Genomic DNA, 17,592 nt, shown 5'->3' on the forward strand with positions numbered 1-17,592 from the left:
TGTAAGATCAACTAAATTGTTCATGACATCATAGTTTATATGTAAAATGTCATTAAATAAAATGAAATATTTTGCCTCTAGAAAATAAAATGCACATAAATAGATTTTAAACTAAATATAGCCCAACTCAAATGTCATGTATTTTTACTGAAAAAGAACTATATCATGCTAAGCTAGCTATATTTTCTTTAAAACACAGAGACCAAATTTTCTTTTTAAGCACTGTCATATCACTATAGTAGGGTTGCTACTGGTAAAATATGTCATCTCTGGGGACCCTGGAGGTGGTACACCTGGCTGAGCTCACATACCAACACTAGGACCCAGGTTCAAGCTTCTGTTCCCCACATGCAGAGGGACAATTCATGAGTAGTGTAGCAAGTCAACATGTGTCTATCTTTCTTGTTCAATCTCTATTTCCCTTTCCTATCATTATTTCTCTCTGACCTATCAAATAAAATAGGAAAAAAAAAAACGGAGTGGGGATATGGCCTCCAGGAATGGTAGATTCCCTGGGCAGGCACCTGGCCCCAGCAATGACCATGGCTGCAAACAAACAAACAAGGTGTCTTTGTATAAACTAGGAAAAAGTCCTTCCTTTTCTCTCACCATCGACTGTATTTAAAATAAAAAGGGACCTGGAGATATCAGCCCACCAACAGAACACACACACACACACGTGATTATGTGCAAGGACCCAGCACCATATGGCAGCACCATACACAACACTAGGAAAAGCTCCATGGATATGGAGTGGTGCTGTAGTATCTCTCCTCTCTACACATGAAATTAAAAGGGAAAAAAAAAATCTGTAGGAACGGTGAAATTAAGAATGTATGAGGTGGGGCCAGGTGGTGGTACACCTGGTTAAGCATACACGTCACAATGCACAAGGACTGGGGTTCAAGCCCCGGGTCCCCACCTGCCAGGGAAAAGCTTTGCAAGTGATATAGCTGTGTTGTGGGTGTCTGTGTCTCTTCCTCTCTATCACCCTTATCCTCTCAACTTCTGATTGTCTCTATCCAATAAATAAATAAAGACAATAAACATTTTATATATAAAATATTTATTTCTATAAACAAACATAAGCAATTAAAGTGAAATAGAATAAAAATAAATTAAAATTGAAATAGCAATAGAAGTCTTCTGCCAAAGAAATAACTAAGCCTACTAAGAGTACCAACTTACACGCCTAAAGTCTCAGAGTCTCTCTCCCAAGCTGCCTTTTGATGTCCTTGTGGAGTGCACTATAGCTTGCTTGTTTTTTTTTCAATAATAAAAAAGTAATGTATAAGGCCTTGGCACAAAAAATGATATGCTTTTTAAAAAGCAAGCACTATATATTGAGCAGAGGGAAAACAAATTAAGACTATGTAATTTAAATGGTTTCACCTTGTTTTGAAGGAATTATATTAAGTGAGAAGAATGAATACTGGATGATCTCACTCAGTAGAATTTAAGAAACAATAACAGAAAGAAAAAATAGAAAGTAAAAGTTGGATTGGATTTGGTTTATTTCACTAAAGCAAAGGATGCTGGAAGGGAAGGAGAGGATAGGGAGGGGATTGGGCATCCTGGTGCATGATAGTGGAAAAGGACTTAATTTGGGGATGATAGCAAATACCTATCTATCATGGGGACATAAGAAATTGTACCATGTGTCAATAACTGTGCTATAGTACATTAACCTCTCCCCCAGGGAGTAAAAGAAAAAAAAATGCAATCCCTGGTAAGATAAATCATTTCAACCTCTGTTTTGTTTTAAGGGCAAGAATATCTTCATCATTCTTCAGATGATAATATAGTACTTTATAATATTGAAACAGAAGAATCATATACCATTTTGAGCAATGTCACTATGGTGTGTATCCAACATTCACTTTCTATTCAAAATCTTTGCCAATTTTCACTGATCATGGAATATAGTCTAAACTCTGAACAACTAATCTTATCCCACTCAATCTGATTTCTCAGTTCACCCCCCAACCCCATTTCTCCATTTCTCTCTTTCAGTTGCAGCATACTACTGTCCATGCTTTTTCTATATCATCTAGTACCCTTAATTCTCTGTGCAAGTTCTAAGGTTGATGATAGGAGTTAAGAGCTCAGCCCTCACAGTCAACTAAATCCTGCCTTTGTCACTTGCTAGTTATGAAAACATCAGTAGAGTTCCACTATGCCTTCCGTTCACCCTCTGTGATGTAAGAAAAGTATTACTTCTTTAGAGTAAATATAAGAAGTAAAATAAAGTACACTTGAAAATGCGTGGGGTTGTGCCTGACACTGGAAAAAAAAAGTAATTAATAGTGCTATTTATGGTATATGGGTAGGTGTTTTTCTTTTCTTCTGGGATCTCTTCCTTTCTCCATCCTTAAAAACATACTAATATTTTAAAGCCAAATATAAATGATGCTTTCCTCCTCTGTACATACATAGATCCTCTCATTTGGATTCAATCACTTTTTTTAATTGATTTAATTATGATCGACAAGTCTGTTGGATAAGAGAGGGACAATTCCACACAATTCCCACCACCAGAAGTCGGTATCCCATTCCCCTCCACTGGAAGCTTTCCTATTCATCTCTCTGGGAGCATGGACCCAGTATCATTATGGGGTGCAGAAGGTAGAAGGTTTGGCTAATGCATTTGCTTCTCCACTGGACATGGGCATTGGCAGGTTGATCAATACTCCCACCCTGATTCTGTCTTTCCCTAGTGGGGCAGAGCTCTGGAGATGCTTTCGTAACGTATATTTATACCGCTTTTAATTGGGGATGTTATTTACTGTTTAGCATTAAGGTTTTTGAAGTCACTAAGTGTATCTTATTTATTATAGCCTCCTTTCATAACATAAAGTAAAATTCCTTATATATTGTAGGTTCTACATAAATGTTTAAACATTTACATTAAAAGTGCATGCACACATATTAATATATCAAAGAGTATATCAGTATGCCCTTATTTTTAAAATCAAATGATTACAAATATTTCTTTCTATTTTATAACTAACTTTTTAAAATTTCAGAAAAGTGTGAATGCTTCCAGTTATGGCTTATCACATGATCGACAATTTGCATATCTAGAAAGTGACTATACAAAGGTATTGACTATTTAATTTATATAAATCTAATTAGATTAAACTTAATTGAGTTGTATCCTACTTACTGGCTCATTGTTTGTAATATGTATATATGAAGGGTTGGGGAAATAGCATAATAGTTATGCAGAAAAAATTATGCCTGGGAATCTGTAGTCCTAAATTCAATCCCTAGTACTACCATAAGGCAGAGCTGAGCAGTGGTGGTCCCTCTCTCTCTCTCTCATTAAGATAAAATAAAATAAATATGTTCAAAAGGCAAGTAATACATGGTAAGCAAAATAGCACATCTACATAATGTGCCTAGTTTGTAATGTGCATGACCCACGTTAAGCTCAGTTCCCACTGTACTGGAGGAAGCTTTGGTGCTATGGTGTCTTCTCTGCCTCTGTCTCCTATCTCTTTCTCAATCTGAAAAAGTTGGCCCAGAGCAGTGATGCCCCCAAAATAACAAATAAACAAACAAACAAAAATATCAGCTAGAATCTATCTTTATGTCCAATTATTCAAAAAGTTTCTGTAGACTTTCCCTTTGTATATGTTCAATATAATTTTGTATTTGAATCAAAAAATTCCTATAAATATAATTGATTATATATAGAGAAGGATATTTTGTAGTTTTCTGTATATTTTAATGGAGCCCAAAAAGCATAAGTGAAACATAAAATTCATAATTTGGTATTCTTGTTTCATTATCATCAAGTTGAAGAAACTTCTTACTTTCCTGTGAGGGAAAACAAAATTAATTCAGGGACATTGATCTTCACTTTGTCAGAAATAAAAGAACTACACGTGTGTAAGCTGGTTATTATACTTGTACAATTCCACCACTCTGAGCTACTTTTCATTAAAATAAACAAAGTGAGATACAGCATGAGTTTATAGCACTATGATGTGGTGCCAGGGTTCAGGTAAAGACAGGTGTATAGCAAGGTAAGAGTCTTGCCCAGTGAGCTATACCTCAAGGCCATAATAGATTTATTTCAGCAAAAGTGAACATAAAAGGAAAGTCCCTAGGATAGAATGTATTGATGTATTGAGAAGCTTTTTCTATTTCATATATATATGAAATGCTTTCCTATGAAGTGAGAGTTACATCACCGCTAAAATTAGTTCCAATTGCTTCTGAAAGTAATCCTGTTATAATCCAGAATTCTATGAATCTAATTACTATGTGAATTATATTGAATTGAATGATTGATGCTTAGATGTTATCAATACAAACATTTTAAGAACTGTAACTTTACTTCTTCCTGAAGCTTTGGAGATACTCTTATACAGCAACATATCACATCTATGACCTCACCAATGGGTAAGATTTCATTTATTTGTTAATATTACTTAAATCTAATATACAGTCAGCACTTTGTTTTGGTGGATTCAACCTCCACAAATTGAACTAGTTGCATAATGGAAATACATTATTAGTAGTTACCTCTACTATGGTTGACACTATACTGAACACACTGATCATGTAAAGATTTTTTTCTCTTCTTGTTAGCTCCTAAAGAATACAATGTAGCAACCCTTACATATCATTCATGTTGCATATAGTATTATATGTAATCAGGAGCTAATTTGATGTACACAGGAGAACATTAATAGGTATTTTCATAGGAATTTGCGCATTCAAGGATTTTGTTTTCTTTAAAGATATTGAGACTAGCTTAAAATTAAGCAAATGTGTAGGTAACAGAAGAACAGAAGGAATTAATTCTCAGAAAAATAAATAAAAGGTAGGAGTTCAAAGGGAAGAGAAAACTTATAGTTGTCTGGGGAAATTCAAAGTAGGTCAGTTGAACTGAAATTGGAGGAGGGCAGGCTGACTAGTGGGAGGTGGTGTAAGGTTGGGAATGAGTTAAGGCCAAGAAGCATGGTATAGTAATGAGGAAACCATTAAAAAGAATTTAGGTTCTATTCTGATGACAATAGGGAATCACTGAAGGGTTTTAAATGGGAAATGACATGATCAGCTTTGTACTTAAAAAAAATCACTCTGGCTAAGTATAGACAATGAATTGGTTTAGTAACTCATCTTAATGTGATAGCTTCTTTGCTGTTATATAAAAGAGAAAAATAATTATATGGCTTGAAGAGGTATTGAAAAATCTTATGGTCTATTTCCTCTTTTGTCTAGTAAGAACACAAAAATTCAAGAAAAAAATGTATATATCTGCTTCTTGTAAATGTTCAGAAAAGAATAACTGATCTTTTATAAATGTCTTAAACTATCAAATAGAAACTTTATAGGAAGTACTTCATAGAGAATGACCTAAATCCATCTAAAATACACCAAGTCTCTATCTTTGTATCACCATTATAATGAAGATAAAAATATTTCTTGAGCAACTACATTATTAAAAGCATATATGGGGTGTTAGTGTACCAGTCACGTTTTCAAAAAGCTTTTATACTAAAGAGATAGAAATCTTATTCTTACAATACAAAAAAACTTTAGATTTTATTTATTTATTTATTTTCATCATTTAAAAAAGCTTCCAAAGTAAACATCATGCCAAAAAAGAAGATAATAGCCCCAGTATTTTAACCATGCATAAACTTTATGGCCTAGAACAATTTAAAATACTGATCTCTCATGAAATGAATTTAATCAAACAATTCTTTTGCTGTGTAGCTATAGAATATGCCATCGAAAATTTTTTTGCCAGATAAATATAGCATAATTTAGTGAGGGTTGACAAGTTTGTTGAAATCCAAGGCAAGATGAATACCACTAATTCCAAGTCTTCGATATGCTTCTGAAAGGTCTATAAAAATCTACAATAGTGAAAATGAAGATGACTTTGTTTTCAGGCTAGAGAAGGAATCCTGAGATGACAGCCCTCATAAGGAAATCTTCTCTGCTTTTTTCCTCATACTAGTCACCATTTAGAAAGCTCAGAAAATGACTGCTGTAGTGAGTTGCCAATCATGAAGATAATATGCACTGAACTTTTCAACATAGCACTATCTAATGATTAAACAGATCATTCCACAACATGCAAACCTAAATCAAAGTTACACTGTTAAAAGTTGCATGAATGTTGCCTTTCCAGGGTCATTCCTTTATGCTTTCAAATATTTTTGCATTATGTTCCTGACCTTCCAGGGGTTGGTACTCATTAACTAACCATTGTAGCACCAGTGAACTTCCTCCAGGAGCATCTATTTTCTGACCAAAACTAATTATATAATCTATACAATGTCATCTTCCCTAAGCACTCACTAAACATCAAACTGCATGGCCTAACAAGTTAAATTAAGGTGATATGTGTTATAATTCCTCACTGGTACACTAACTTAAAAAAAAATAGAAAAGCAGAGGGCCGAGAGACAACATAATGGTTATGCAGAAGACTTTCACATTTGAGGCTCAGAGATCCCAAGTTCAATCTCTAACACCATATAAACCAGAGCTGTGCAGTGCTCTGGTTAAAAAAAAAAAATGGGTAAAGCAGAAATTCAGATAAGTGTTAAGTCCATATTGGAAAGATTTTGGAGGTGGAGGAAGGGAAGACTGGGGAATCTTTCTTGAGGCTTCTCTTCTCAAATTATACCTTGGAAACAGGTCTTGTTTTGCTTCCCCATGAAAGCAGTTTAGATAAAATATCAAATATAACCTTCAAGAAGAATATAGTCAAAACTTAAGCATGGCATCCCGTGGCTCTTTAACACTTACAAAAATACCAACACATTATTGCTACAGAACTACAAAAACTCTACAATGCAAGTCAGTCAACTGAGTATTTGCAGGGTGATTCTCAGCATCAAAGTGAGATTTTTGGCCAATAGGATATTTGTAATTTTCTCATGGGTGGAGGACTTTGCAAGCACAAGGCAAACTGCCCAGTATACGGTCTGTTTTTCAGTTTAGTTTGAGATCAGATGTTCCTTTCCTTTTCTGATTTCAAGTCAGATCCCTGGGGAGATTGTCAAATGGCATCTTATTTTCAAAGATTTGAAATGCATATGCATTCGCAGTGATGGGGGTTGTGAATGAGAATGTAGAAGAGTACATACTAAACTTCAGTACAATTATAGAATTTTAGAGCTGGAAAGCATTTTAGCGACCATCTCAGTGTGGCATGTACAAATTTTAAAGTACTGAGAGTTCAAAGATTTGAATTTAATTAGGACCTAAAAAAGATATATCGTCACTCTAACTTTGTGGGGTTTTTTAATTAAAAAAAAAAGTTGTTTTACTATTTACTTTCTAGAGATCTTTCCACTTTCACAGACTATATCTCTTCAGTCATTACAAAGGTCAGAAATTGAGACCCAGAGAAGTTAAGTGACTTCTAGGTAACTCATGAATAATTAAAACTGAATGTAGACTCTAATACCACATTCCCACATTTTCTCCTTTGGATCTGAAGAAACAGAGAGGATAGTTCTTCCTTTTTATTGTTGTTCAGTTTGTTGTTGTTGATAAAGGTGTCTTTCTTTTTTCTTTTTTCCTTTTTTTTAAATTAATTATCTAGGACTTTCTTTTTTCTTCCTTTCTTTATAGAGAATTTGTAAGAAAAAATGAGCTTCCTCGTCCAATTCAGTATTTATGCTGGTCACCTGCTGGGAGTAAATTAGTAAGTATTATAAGTATTATACAAGTATTTAACCGTTTAAATAAAAGAGGAGCCGTTTGATTTTGGCCTTTGTTAAATTTCCCTGTTCAAAGGTTAGGTTGGGGGGGTGGGAACAGGAGCAAATGCATTCACGACTATTCTAGTGGTTAAAAATGGGAAGAGTTTTGATAAATTGAAACTCATCTGAGAATTCCAAAAAATCTCAAGTTCATGGATATACTTCTTTAAATATCACAGTCAAAAACTTTATCCTTATACTCAGCCAGAATATGTTGTGCCAGAAAGCTTAGGAAAAAATATGGTTTTCACAAGTTTCCCAGACTATCTTCAGACAACATGAAATTTTGTCCAAACTCTTATTTAAGGACTCTAAATAAAGATTAGATCTGGCTAACTATTAATATTCAGAGATTTATTTATCTTTCTGTCAGTATACACAACTATTTATTTGGATAGTATGTAATTAATAAGATAGTAGGCTTTAATCTTCATTTGACAGATTTTAAAATAAAAATTGATGCTAGTGTGAATTAGCTGACATTTCTTTAATCTACTAAAACAATATTTTTGGTGTAACTTTTTACTTCTGGATGTCACTATTTTCAAAGGTATTGGATTAATATTAATACATGTACCTGCATTTTTCTTATAAACTTTCTCCTTATTAGTTAACCTATAACAATTTCTAGGCTTATGTCTATCAAAATAATGTGTATTTGAAACAAAGGCCAGAAGACCCACCTTTTCAAATAACATATAATGGAAAAGAAAATAAAATATTTAATGGAATCCCAGACTGGGTTTATGAAGGTAAGTTGTATTCATTTTTTCATTAATTCTGTTTTAACACTTTATTTGAAAATAATTACATACATTTAGGAGAATTTCAATAAATAGTATGTTATTCAGGTAAATAGTGATGTTTTGGAAACTATCATTAGATAAGGAACAATAACTTAATTATGATCAAGATATACATAATGAAAAACAGAATTTTATTATCAGAAGAATAGTAGAAACAGTCATTATGATTATAAACTTATGGTAATAATTTAAATTATTATATCCTTATATGCTATTGTAGTACATTCCATTCATTTTTTTCTTGACCAGTCTTATTTATCAAAATTAAACAACTGAATTTGCTTTATAGAAAAATATTCTTTCTTTATTTAAAATATTCTTGTTTTATATAAAAATATTCTTATTTTTGACATACCAGGGATTTTTGTACTTTTGTTCTTAGTCAGGTAAGATCTAGTACTTAACTGGATTATTTTTTTTCCAACCATGGTTATCGCTGGGGTTCAACACCTTCACACAAATCCACTACTCCCAGTGGAAATATTTTTCCTTTTTTTTTACTTTAATTTTCTATTTGGTAGAACAGAGAGAGGGAAATTGACAGTGGATGGATAGATAGTGGGAGAGAGAGGAAGAAAGACACCTGCAGTACTTGCTTTACCCCTCCTGAAGTTTCATCCTGCTTCTGGGAATTAAGGCTTGAACCCTGGACTCTGAGCACTGTAATGTATACACTTAACCATGTGCATTATTGCCTAGCCTCCTTAACTAAATTTTAAAAGGTTTCCAAGTCCATATATACTTCCTAGTCCACATTGCCAATAACTGGATTATTTCAATCAATAAATGATTATTGACAATGTATTTTAATGTCCTTACAATTATTTTAAGATAAGGTATAATTGTAATTAATATATTAGTATCTATTTTTCAGAGGAAATGCTTGCTACAAAATATGCTCTCTGGTGGTCTCCTAATGGAAAATTTTTGGCATATGTAGAATTTAATGATACAGAGATACCAGTTATTGCATATTCCTATTATGGTGATGAACAATATCCTAGAACAATTAATATTCCGTACCCAAAGGTATGTTGAGTACCATTAGTAAATGCTTTCACTTTTCTGATGTAAAAAATGAGCAACCAATACCATGACTAGAGGTGGGATCAACAAGTTTGGAGAGCCTCTTGCTCTTGTGCATTATAAGGCAAACATTATACTGTGCTCTATTATTTATGTGGACATCTGCTGCTTTGGACATCTGGTTATGCTGGATGAAGTAGTATTTGAAAAATCTATTGCAGAATCTTTTAAAAACATATGGTCTAGATCATGGAAGAAAAACAAGTTTAACTTAATTTTCTTTCTTTCTTTTTTTTTTTTTTTCACATTTCATGCTCCAAATTCAGGGTAAAGTTCTGTTTGCAATTCTCTCTTAAGTTCTCATATAAATTCAAACTGATTGGGAAATATAAATGTTGAACTTGGTATTTCTGTCAGGTAGAAGCAGGCATAAAATATGATCTTTTCTGGATGTATAAGGTATATCTGGTTTTAGGAACCTAGTCTCTTACTTGAGCAAGTTAGGTATAATATATGTTCAATACTTCTTGCATAAACATTCTCGAGTTCTTAGCATATGTACATCTTATTCAGTCTTATCTACGAAGAAACAGATTTATGTGTGTGGTAGTAAAATGGCCAAGTCATAGAGCACAAGGATCATTTACCCTAATTTAACTCATAAAAAATCAGAAAGAGGGAGAATAAAGCATAAAATTTCTTCTTATGCATGGAGTAGACGTTAATTTAGAGTACACTTCTTGTTCTTTTGTCTTCGTTATTTTGAATTGCAAGAACACTAGAGATATTTGGAAGTGAGATATTTGGTACTTGGAATATAAGGTGTAATTGAAATTGGATTTGGGGGAGGGTATAAGAGAGGAGCAAGAGACGAATAAACTCAGAACTAAGGGTTGAGTGACAATGACAAGTAAATTGACTCCCAATTTTTCATATTTCTTTTGTTATTGAAGTTGGTGAAATATCTTGACAGAGAGGTGAGACAACTTCAGAGAAACAAACAGTCACAAGTAATCTTAAGAGTGAAACAGGGGAGTTGGAGGAGGCATTCTTTAGATAAATTCAGTTAGGAGTCACTTAACAGTATGTACCAAAACTTTTTACAAGATTATAGAGGGTATAATTGTAATAGGGATGTAATTCCATATAGTTCTCATCACCAGAGTTCTGTGTCCCATCCTCTCCATTGGAAAATTTCCTATTGTTGTCCTTCTGGGAGTATGAATCAAAATTCTTTTGGGAGTGCAGAAGATGGGAGTTCTGACATCTCTAATTGTTTCTTCCCTGGACATGGGCATTGGCAGGCTGATTCATACCCTCAGCCTGTTTCTGGGCTAGGGCTCCAGAGAGATGAGATTCTATGAAGCATTGGTCAGATTATCTATCCAGGGAATTCAGGATAAAATTACAGAAGTATCTGGAACTTGGTGACTGAAATGCAGTAAGATGGAAAACAGGACAAAATGTTTAATAAATAAGAACCAGAAAGTAGTAATAATAAAGCAGATGAAAGTAGGGACCTTAGTGTAGAAGGAAATTAGGAAGCCTATTTTAGAAATGTTCTTAGGAGCCTATCTCTTAATAATCTTTGCTTGAGCTTGATAGCTAACATGAAGGTGGACCAGGGGTATCATCTGGGAAAATAGTGTCAGAGTTGAGAGTAGAACTTGGAAGCAGGACTAGGGCAGAGATTTATTCACAAACTGTTAACTGTTTACCACAGTCATCTAACCCTTATCCATTTATATTTACCACAGGAGCCTCTACAACCTCAGAGATCCTGTCAGTCAGCTTACAGGTCCATAATCACATCTGGAAACTTTTTCAGTTGTGCTCATTTCAGAGCTAGTCTTCCTTCAGTGATAGATTAGGAAGAGCCAGCCGCCTTTCAGAGAATGGGGCAGTTTATTGGCCTCCATAGGACCTTGCCCCAACGTGGATCAACAATGGTAGAGAATGTTCCATCCTCCGAAGGGAGGCTGGACAATATACTCTATGTTCCACCTGAGGAAGACGGGTCCTGAAATTGGGGCAGCTTGGAGCGTTCCTACTCATGACCACAGAATGTGAGCTCAGATCTATACGGATGGAGAGGTCATATAGGCTCCTAAACTGAATATGGGCCCTAGATCAGATCAGATCAGATTAATGGAGTTTACAGTCAACAATATTTATACACCTTTCCCATATTTGGGAGCTACTCTCTTCCCTGATCCAGCTTTCTGTTCTTTTTTCCAGCCATGATATCATCTCCCCAGACAATAACTTAGATCCACCTGAATATCAGATGTCAGGCTCAGAAAAAAAGAAAGACAGAAAGAAAGAAAGAAAGAAAGAAAGAAAGAAAGAAAGAAGAGAGAGAGAGAAAGAAAGAGAGAAGAGAGAGAGAGAAAAAGAAAGAAATGAAGGAAGGAAGGAAGGAAGGAAGAAAGAAAGAAAGAAAGAAAGAAAGAAAGAAAGAAAGAAAGAAAGAAAGAAAGAAAGGGAAAACTAGTATAGTCACGGGCTCTTTGGAATATACCTAAAATAGGCCTACTAACTATCTACAAAACAGAGGACCCCCCAAAAAACTCTTCATCTGAACTATTTCAGCATTTAGTTAACAATTTGTTTGGCTTTATATGTTAACTCTTTTTTCAGCCACCAGGCTCCAGATGCTAACATGATGCCAACTGGACTTCCTGGGCAGACAACCCCACCAATGTGTCCTGAAGCTCCCATTCCTCAGAGCTCCGTTCCGCTAGGGAGAGAGAGAGGGGGGTGGGGGGTCGGGCAGGCTGGGAGTATGGATCCACCTGTCAAAGCTCATGTTCAACGGGGAAGCAATTACAGAAGCCAGATCTTCCACCTTCTGCACCCCATAATGACCCTGGGTCTATACTCCCAGAGGGATAAAGAATAGGAAAGCTATCAGGGGAGGGGATGGAATATGGAGTTCTGGTGGTGGAAATTGTGTGGAGTTGTACTCCTCTTATCCTATGTTTTTTTTTCAGTGTTTTCTTTTTATAAATAATAAAAAAAAAAGTAAGTTATATTTAAAAAGGCTTATAATGGCATTCCCAATTGGTATGACTTGTGATGGTAGAAGCCAGGGATCTACACCAATGTGTCCTGGAGCTCAGCTTCCCCAGAGACACACCCTACTAGGGAAAGAGAGAGGCAGACTGGGAGTATGGACCGACCAGTCAACGCCCATGTTCAGCGGGGAAGCAGTTACAGAAGCCAGACCTTCTACCTTCTGCAACCCTCAATGACCCTGGGTCCATGCTCCCAGAGGGATAGAGAATGGGAAAGCTATCAGGGGAGGGGGTGGGATATGGAGATTTGGTGGTGGGAATTGTGTGGAGTTGTACCCCTCCTATCCTATGGTTTTGTTAATTAATCCTTTCTTAAATAAAAAAAAAAAATAAAAAAAAAAGAAAAGAAGACAAGGATCCAATAGGATTCTCTTTCTCTCTTCTAAATAAGACAGAGACCCTAAAAAGTTGTCTGAAGATGATGTATATTGTCATAATTTAAGGACTTATAATAACAAAAAGAATAAAGAAAAGCTAGTACAGATTTCTTGGACACTTTATGTAAAAGTAAAATTTCCCTAGTTCTTTAGGGATGACAATAATAATACTGTGACCAGACTGAGTGCTTATTACCTAGGACCAAACTAAAGAATAAATGCAGAAAGTATCATTCACTATTTATTCGTTACAATCAATCGGGTAAAAAAAAAAAAAAAAAAGAAAAAACTATAGACTACCAAACTTCACTTTCACATCCAAAATATTTTTCCCTGTGAATCAAAGTTCCTTCAGTAATGTTTTTATCCTATATTTAATTACTTATATATTTTGTTCCTTTTTTATTGAGGGGTTAATGGCATACAGTATAGTCAGTGGAGGTACAATCTCATCTCCCTTGACTGGCATCTAAGAAACACACTAGGATCCCAATGTACCTTCATCCTGTCCCTTTCCCCCTTCTATAGTCCTTTGCTTCGGTGCAATGCACTGCACTCAGTCCAAATTTCACCTTGTGTTTTCCATTACTGTTCTTTTCATAAATTCCACCTGTAAGTGAGATAATTTAGTATTGGCCTTTGTCTTTCTGGATTTTCTTACTCAGTATGATGCCTTTGAGTCTGACAATGCTACTACAAAGGAGATGACCTCATTATTTTTTTAAGCTTCATAGCATTTCATTATGTAAATGTACCATAACTTCTTCAGCCATTCATTCATCTGTCATTGGACACCTGGGTTACTTCTAAGTTTGGGCTACTACAAACTGTGCTACTATGAACACTGGTGTGCATAGATAGGTCTTTTCTGATAGGTGTTTTTAGTTTGTAAATTCTTTAGAAGAAGGATTGTGTAAATCCCTCTGTATAAACTCCTAGGAGAAAGTTTGCTGGGTCATAAGGTTGGTCTATTTCTAGAGTTTCTCCTCAATAATCTTTTAAATTGCATATTTTTTATTTTGGCTGACACAATATAAATAATTTCCCTGCAAGTAAAAATGAAATAAAATTCTTGAGCATGTTAGAATATTTTCAAAATTAGTATACTTAGCATTGTTAGCTTATGAATATATGTCTAAATTCTGAAAATATCTTTAACATATTGGTGATAATTAGAATTTAATGGCCTTATATATCTCTATTTTCTTACCAGGCTGGGGCTAAAAATCCTGTTGTTCGGGTATTTATTATTGATACCACTTACCCTGAATATGTAGGTCCCAGAGAAGTACCAGTTCCAGCAATGATAGCCTCAAGGTATATTAATCTCAGATGTTTCTCATGTTTTCAGCTGACTATTATATTGCCACTAAATTTTTTATTTAGGTTTTTTTTATTTCTTTGCTAGTGAGATTATGATGTATATACAAACTAAAATAATATTGGCATGAAAAGCTAGAAAAATACAAAATTTTAAATTACAAATGCATTTTTTATATTGCTTTAAAAATATTAACCACTTTCACACATATAATTACAGTGCTCAATATAAGGGATACTTTCCTTAGACACATGAACATATGCTCAGAATCAATAGACAGAGATAGCTTAAATGCATATATCTCCTTAGCCTGGCTTCTTTCAAGTCTAGCCTACTTTCTAGTCTAGGACTTATGAATAGATGCTTGTTGAATGTCCATGACTGATAAGCAAAGATAACAGCCTTCTGTAAATATTCATGACTTTCACTAGGGTGAAGTTTGTTTTCAAATTTCAAAAAAGTTTAATTTCATATTGGTTATTGAGTTTTTTGGATGCTAACTGTGAAGAGAATAGGACACGGAACATTCTAATTTCTCAATCATGTCTGACTAGCCCTGTTTACAACAACCTCCCAGGTCGCCCAACCATAGTATTTTATGATTATTCAGGTTGAAGAGGATAAAGAAAAGGAGTCCCCGAGTCATGCTTAGTAGGCTTTCTACAACTACACAAACCCTAATAGGCCAAGGCTTGACTCCTCTCTTCACCAGACTCAATAAAGAGTCAACTAGGACTAAATGACCACTAGTAGGGAAATGAAACTCAAGTGAGACCAATGCTGACTTTGCCAAAGCAAATCCACTTTTAGATAATGAAATAATGACTTCAAATTTTATAAATATTTGTTATTCCACACCTCAGGTTAAAACCATATGAGGTGTCAAGATGCCTGAATGGGCATTTGTAAAATACTAAAGTTATAATGGTAATTGTTATCATTTCTTGAACAAGTGTGGTTTGTAAGCACTTTATATACTCTTAGTATATATATATATATATATATATATATATATACTTCTGAAGCTCATAATGTTAGCATTCCCTCTTTTATTTTATTTTCTTATTGAAACAGAGAAACACATAGGTTAAATAATTATTTGTTTAGCTTAAGGAGTATAGTAAGTAGGAGATAGAGCTACAAATTGATCTTGAAATACCCTTACAGTTCTGTACTTTACTGTATGGATCTCTGAAATCTGTTTTATTATATTTGTTCTAATTGGCAAGTTCATCTTCAGAACCATGTGCTCCTGTTGCAGTTCATGGACACCTTGTCTGTACAAACACTGTTTGACTGTATACGTCATGTCTGATTATTACACTAATCTAAATTTCAACTCAATTTTCATTTTTTAATTGAAGTAACATTGCATTATGACACTGTACAAGTCCAGGTGTGCATTCTACTAAATAAACATCTATACAGTATTGTTGACACTAAAAGTCTAGTCCCTTCCTTCTGAAGTTTAACTTCTGATGATGGTCATTGTTAAAAGTCAAGTTCTAAAAAAAAAAAAGCCTAGAGAGATAGATGAGCTTTCAACACACTTGGTTAATAGCTAATTGAGTGTGCAAAAACAGAGATTACTTATGTAATATAGTATGTGCCTTTTCTCCTTTAGGTCAGCCCTCAGCTTTGACCTTATGTTTTTTGTCTTAAATTCTTCCCTAAGGTGTAAAAATCCCAAATAAGGAGAAAACTCAAGTGTAAAATAATTATGTTGAATGAACTCCCTTAGAAATTATTTAAAATTCAGCATATATAAATTAGCTTTCAGAGAAAGGAAAAACAGCTAGTTATTTCAACAGAGAACTTCTGAGCTCTGACATACCATGATGCTGCAGATTGAACCTGGAACCTCAGAGCCTCAGACATTAAAGTCTTTTGTTACAACTATTATGCTGTCTCTCCATCCTGAAAAAGGAAAAATTTAACTTCTTTATTTGTAATGCAAATATATCCTTTTGAAAAAAGAAATCATTAGAATTCTATTTACTTGTGAGTTAACTGTCTGGTTTGTTTACCTATTTACAGTGATTACTATTTTAGTTGGCTTACATGGATTACTGATGAACGAATATGTTTACAATGGCTAAAAAGAATCCAAAATGTTTCCGTCTTGTCTATATGTGATTTCAGGGAAGACTGGCAGATGTGGAATTGTCCAAAGGTAGGTTATATTAAAATCATAGATGAAAGGTAAGAGTAAAGTACAAAAGTGAGAACTTATTTATAGATAACATTTTATATTATAAATTCTGAGCAATCCTAAATGTTTTGCAGAGAAAATTCTCTACTCACAGCTTAATTAATTTAATAGGATACTTCTTTCTAGAATGTTTGGTGTTGAAATTAAATGGCAAAAAGAGTAACTGAAACAATATAACACTAGAAAAATGGTGTATCTGGTTCTCACTTAGGATGAAAAGTTATTCTTTGTCATTGTAGGATTTGGCAGTCAAGAACAAAACAGTAGTGATGAAAAGACAAGATGGATTCTATTAAAAATAATCTCTATAAAAAGGAATCATAGGAGAGATTTATTTAAATTTCTTATTTAAGAGAATAGTCTAGTCAGTATTAAACTAAAAACTTAAAATTTCAAAGGAAATGGATAATATTGTCAAAAGAAAAGCAAGTATTCCCATTTTTAGAACCAAAAGTGAATGACTGAGAATATCAGACTAAATTATCCTGTTATCCTATTGTCTTAAGAATGTGCTTTCTTTTATGCTAATTGTAGGGAGAAAATGTAAACTAGGCTTTGATTTATTGTTGAGTTTTAATTGTTTCTATTGCTAAAGTTCAAACTAATCTGTTGAATTAATGAGTCAGAAAACTATTTCACCAAACTAAAAGCTTTAAAATAAGCTTGTTCATAAATACTCATATTAGAGAATAAGAAATACAAAATGTTTACTTTAAATAGGAAATTTGATGGGTAATTTTCATGAGACTTCCAATTATGAAGAAACGTATCATTAAACCAAATATAGAATAAACTCACTTTACGAAGTAAGAAAAAAGCATAAAGCCATCAAACTAAATAATTGAATTCCATGTAGAAATTAGAACATTATGCTTTGTAAGGAAAGTCATATGAGTCTGTTTGGAAATATATCAGAACTATAATAGTCAACATAACTCAGACTAAAATTATTTTTAAATCACTACTGTGTCTTGACTAGTTTTGATGAAATATGCTAGAAGAATATTTTCATGATCTTATTTATATTTTGATAT

General features: G+C 33.9%; 1 protein-coding gene across 2 annotated transcripts in view; it reads left to right on the forward strand.

Moving 5' to 3' along the window:
* FAP (fibroblast activation protein alpha) overlaps positions 1-17,592 on the forward strand; it is a 108,500-nt gene that overhangs the window by 32,330 nt on the left and 58,578 nt on the right. For both annotated transcript variants that reach the window (XM_007523771.3, XM_060177806.1), the window contains 8 exons: positions 1,767-1,861; positions 3,027-3,101; positions 4,358-4,410; positions 7,609-7,681; positions 8,371-8,491; positions 9,420-9,574; positions 14,239-14,342; positions 16,384-16,519. In XM_007523771.3, coding sequence (XP_007523833.2) covers positions 1,767-1,861; positions 3,027-3,101; positions 4,358-4,410; positions 7,609-7,681; positions 8,371-8,491; positions 9,420-9,574; positions 14,239-14,342; positions 16,384-16,519 — 812 coding nt within the window. The remainder of the gene's footprint in view (positions 1-1,766; positions 1,862-3,026; positions 3,102-4,357; positions 4,411-7,608; positions 7,682-8,370; positions 8,492-9,419; positions 9,575-14,238; positions 14,343-16,383; positions 16,520-17,592) is intronic.

Source organism: Erinaceus europaeus, chromosome 18 (assembly GCF_950295315.1).
Source record: "Erinaceus europaeus chromosome 18, mEriEur2.1, whole genome shotgun sequence".
NCBI classification, from domain to species: domain Eukaryota; kingdom Metazoa; phylum Chordata; class Mammalia; order Eulipotyphla; family Erinaceidae; genus Erinaceus; species Erinaceus europaeus.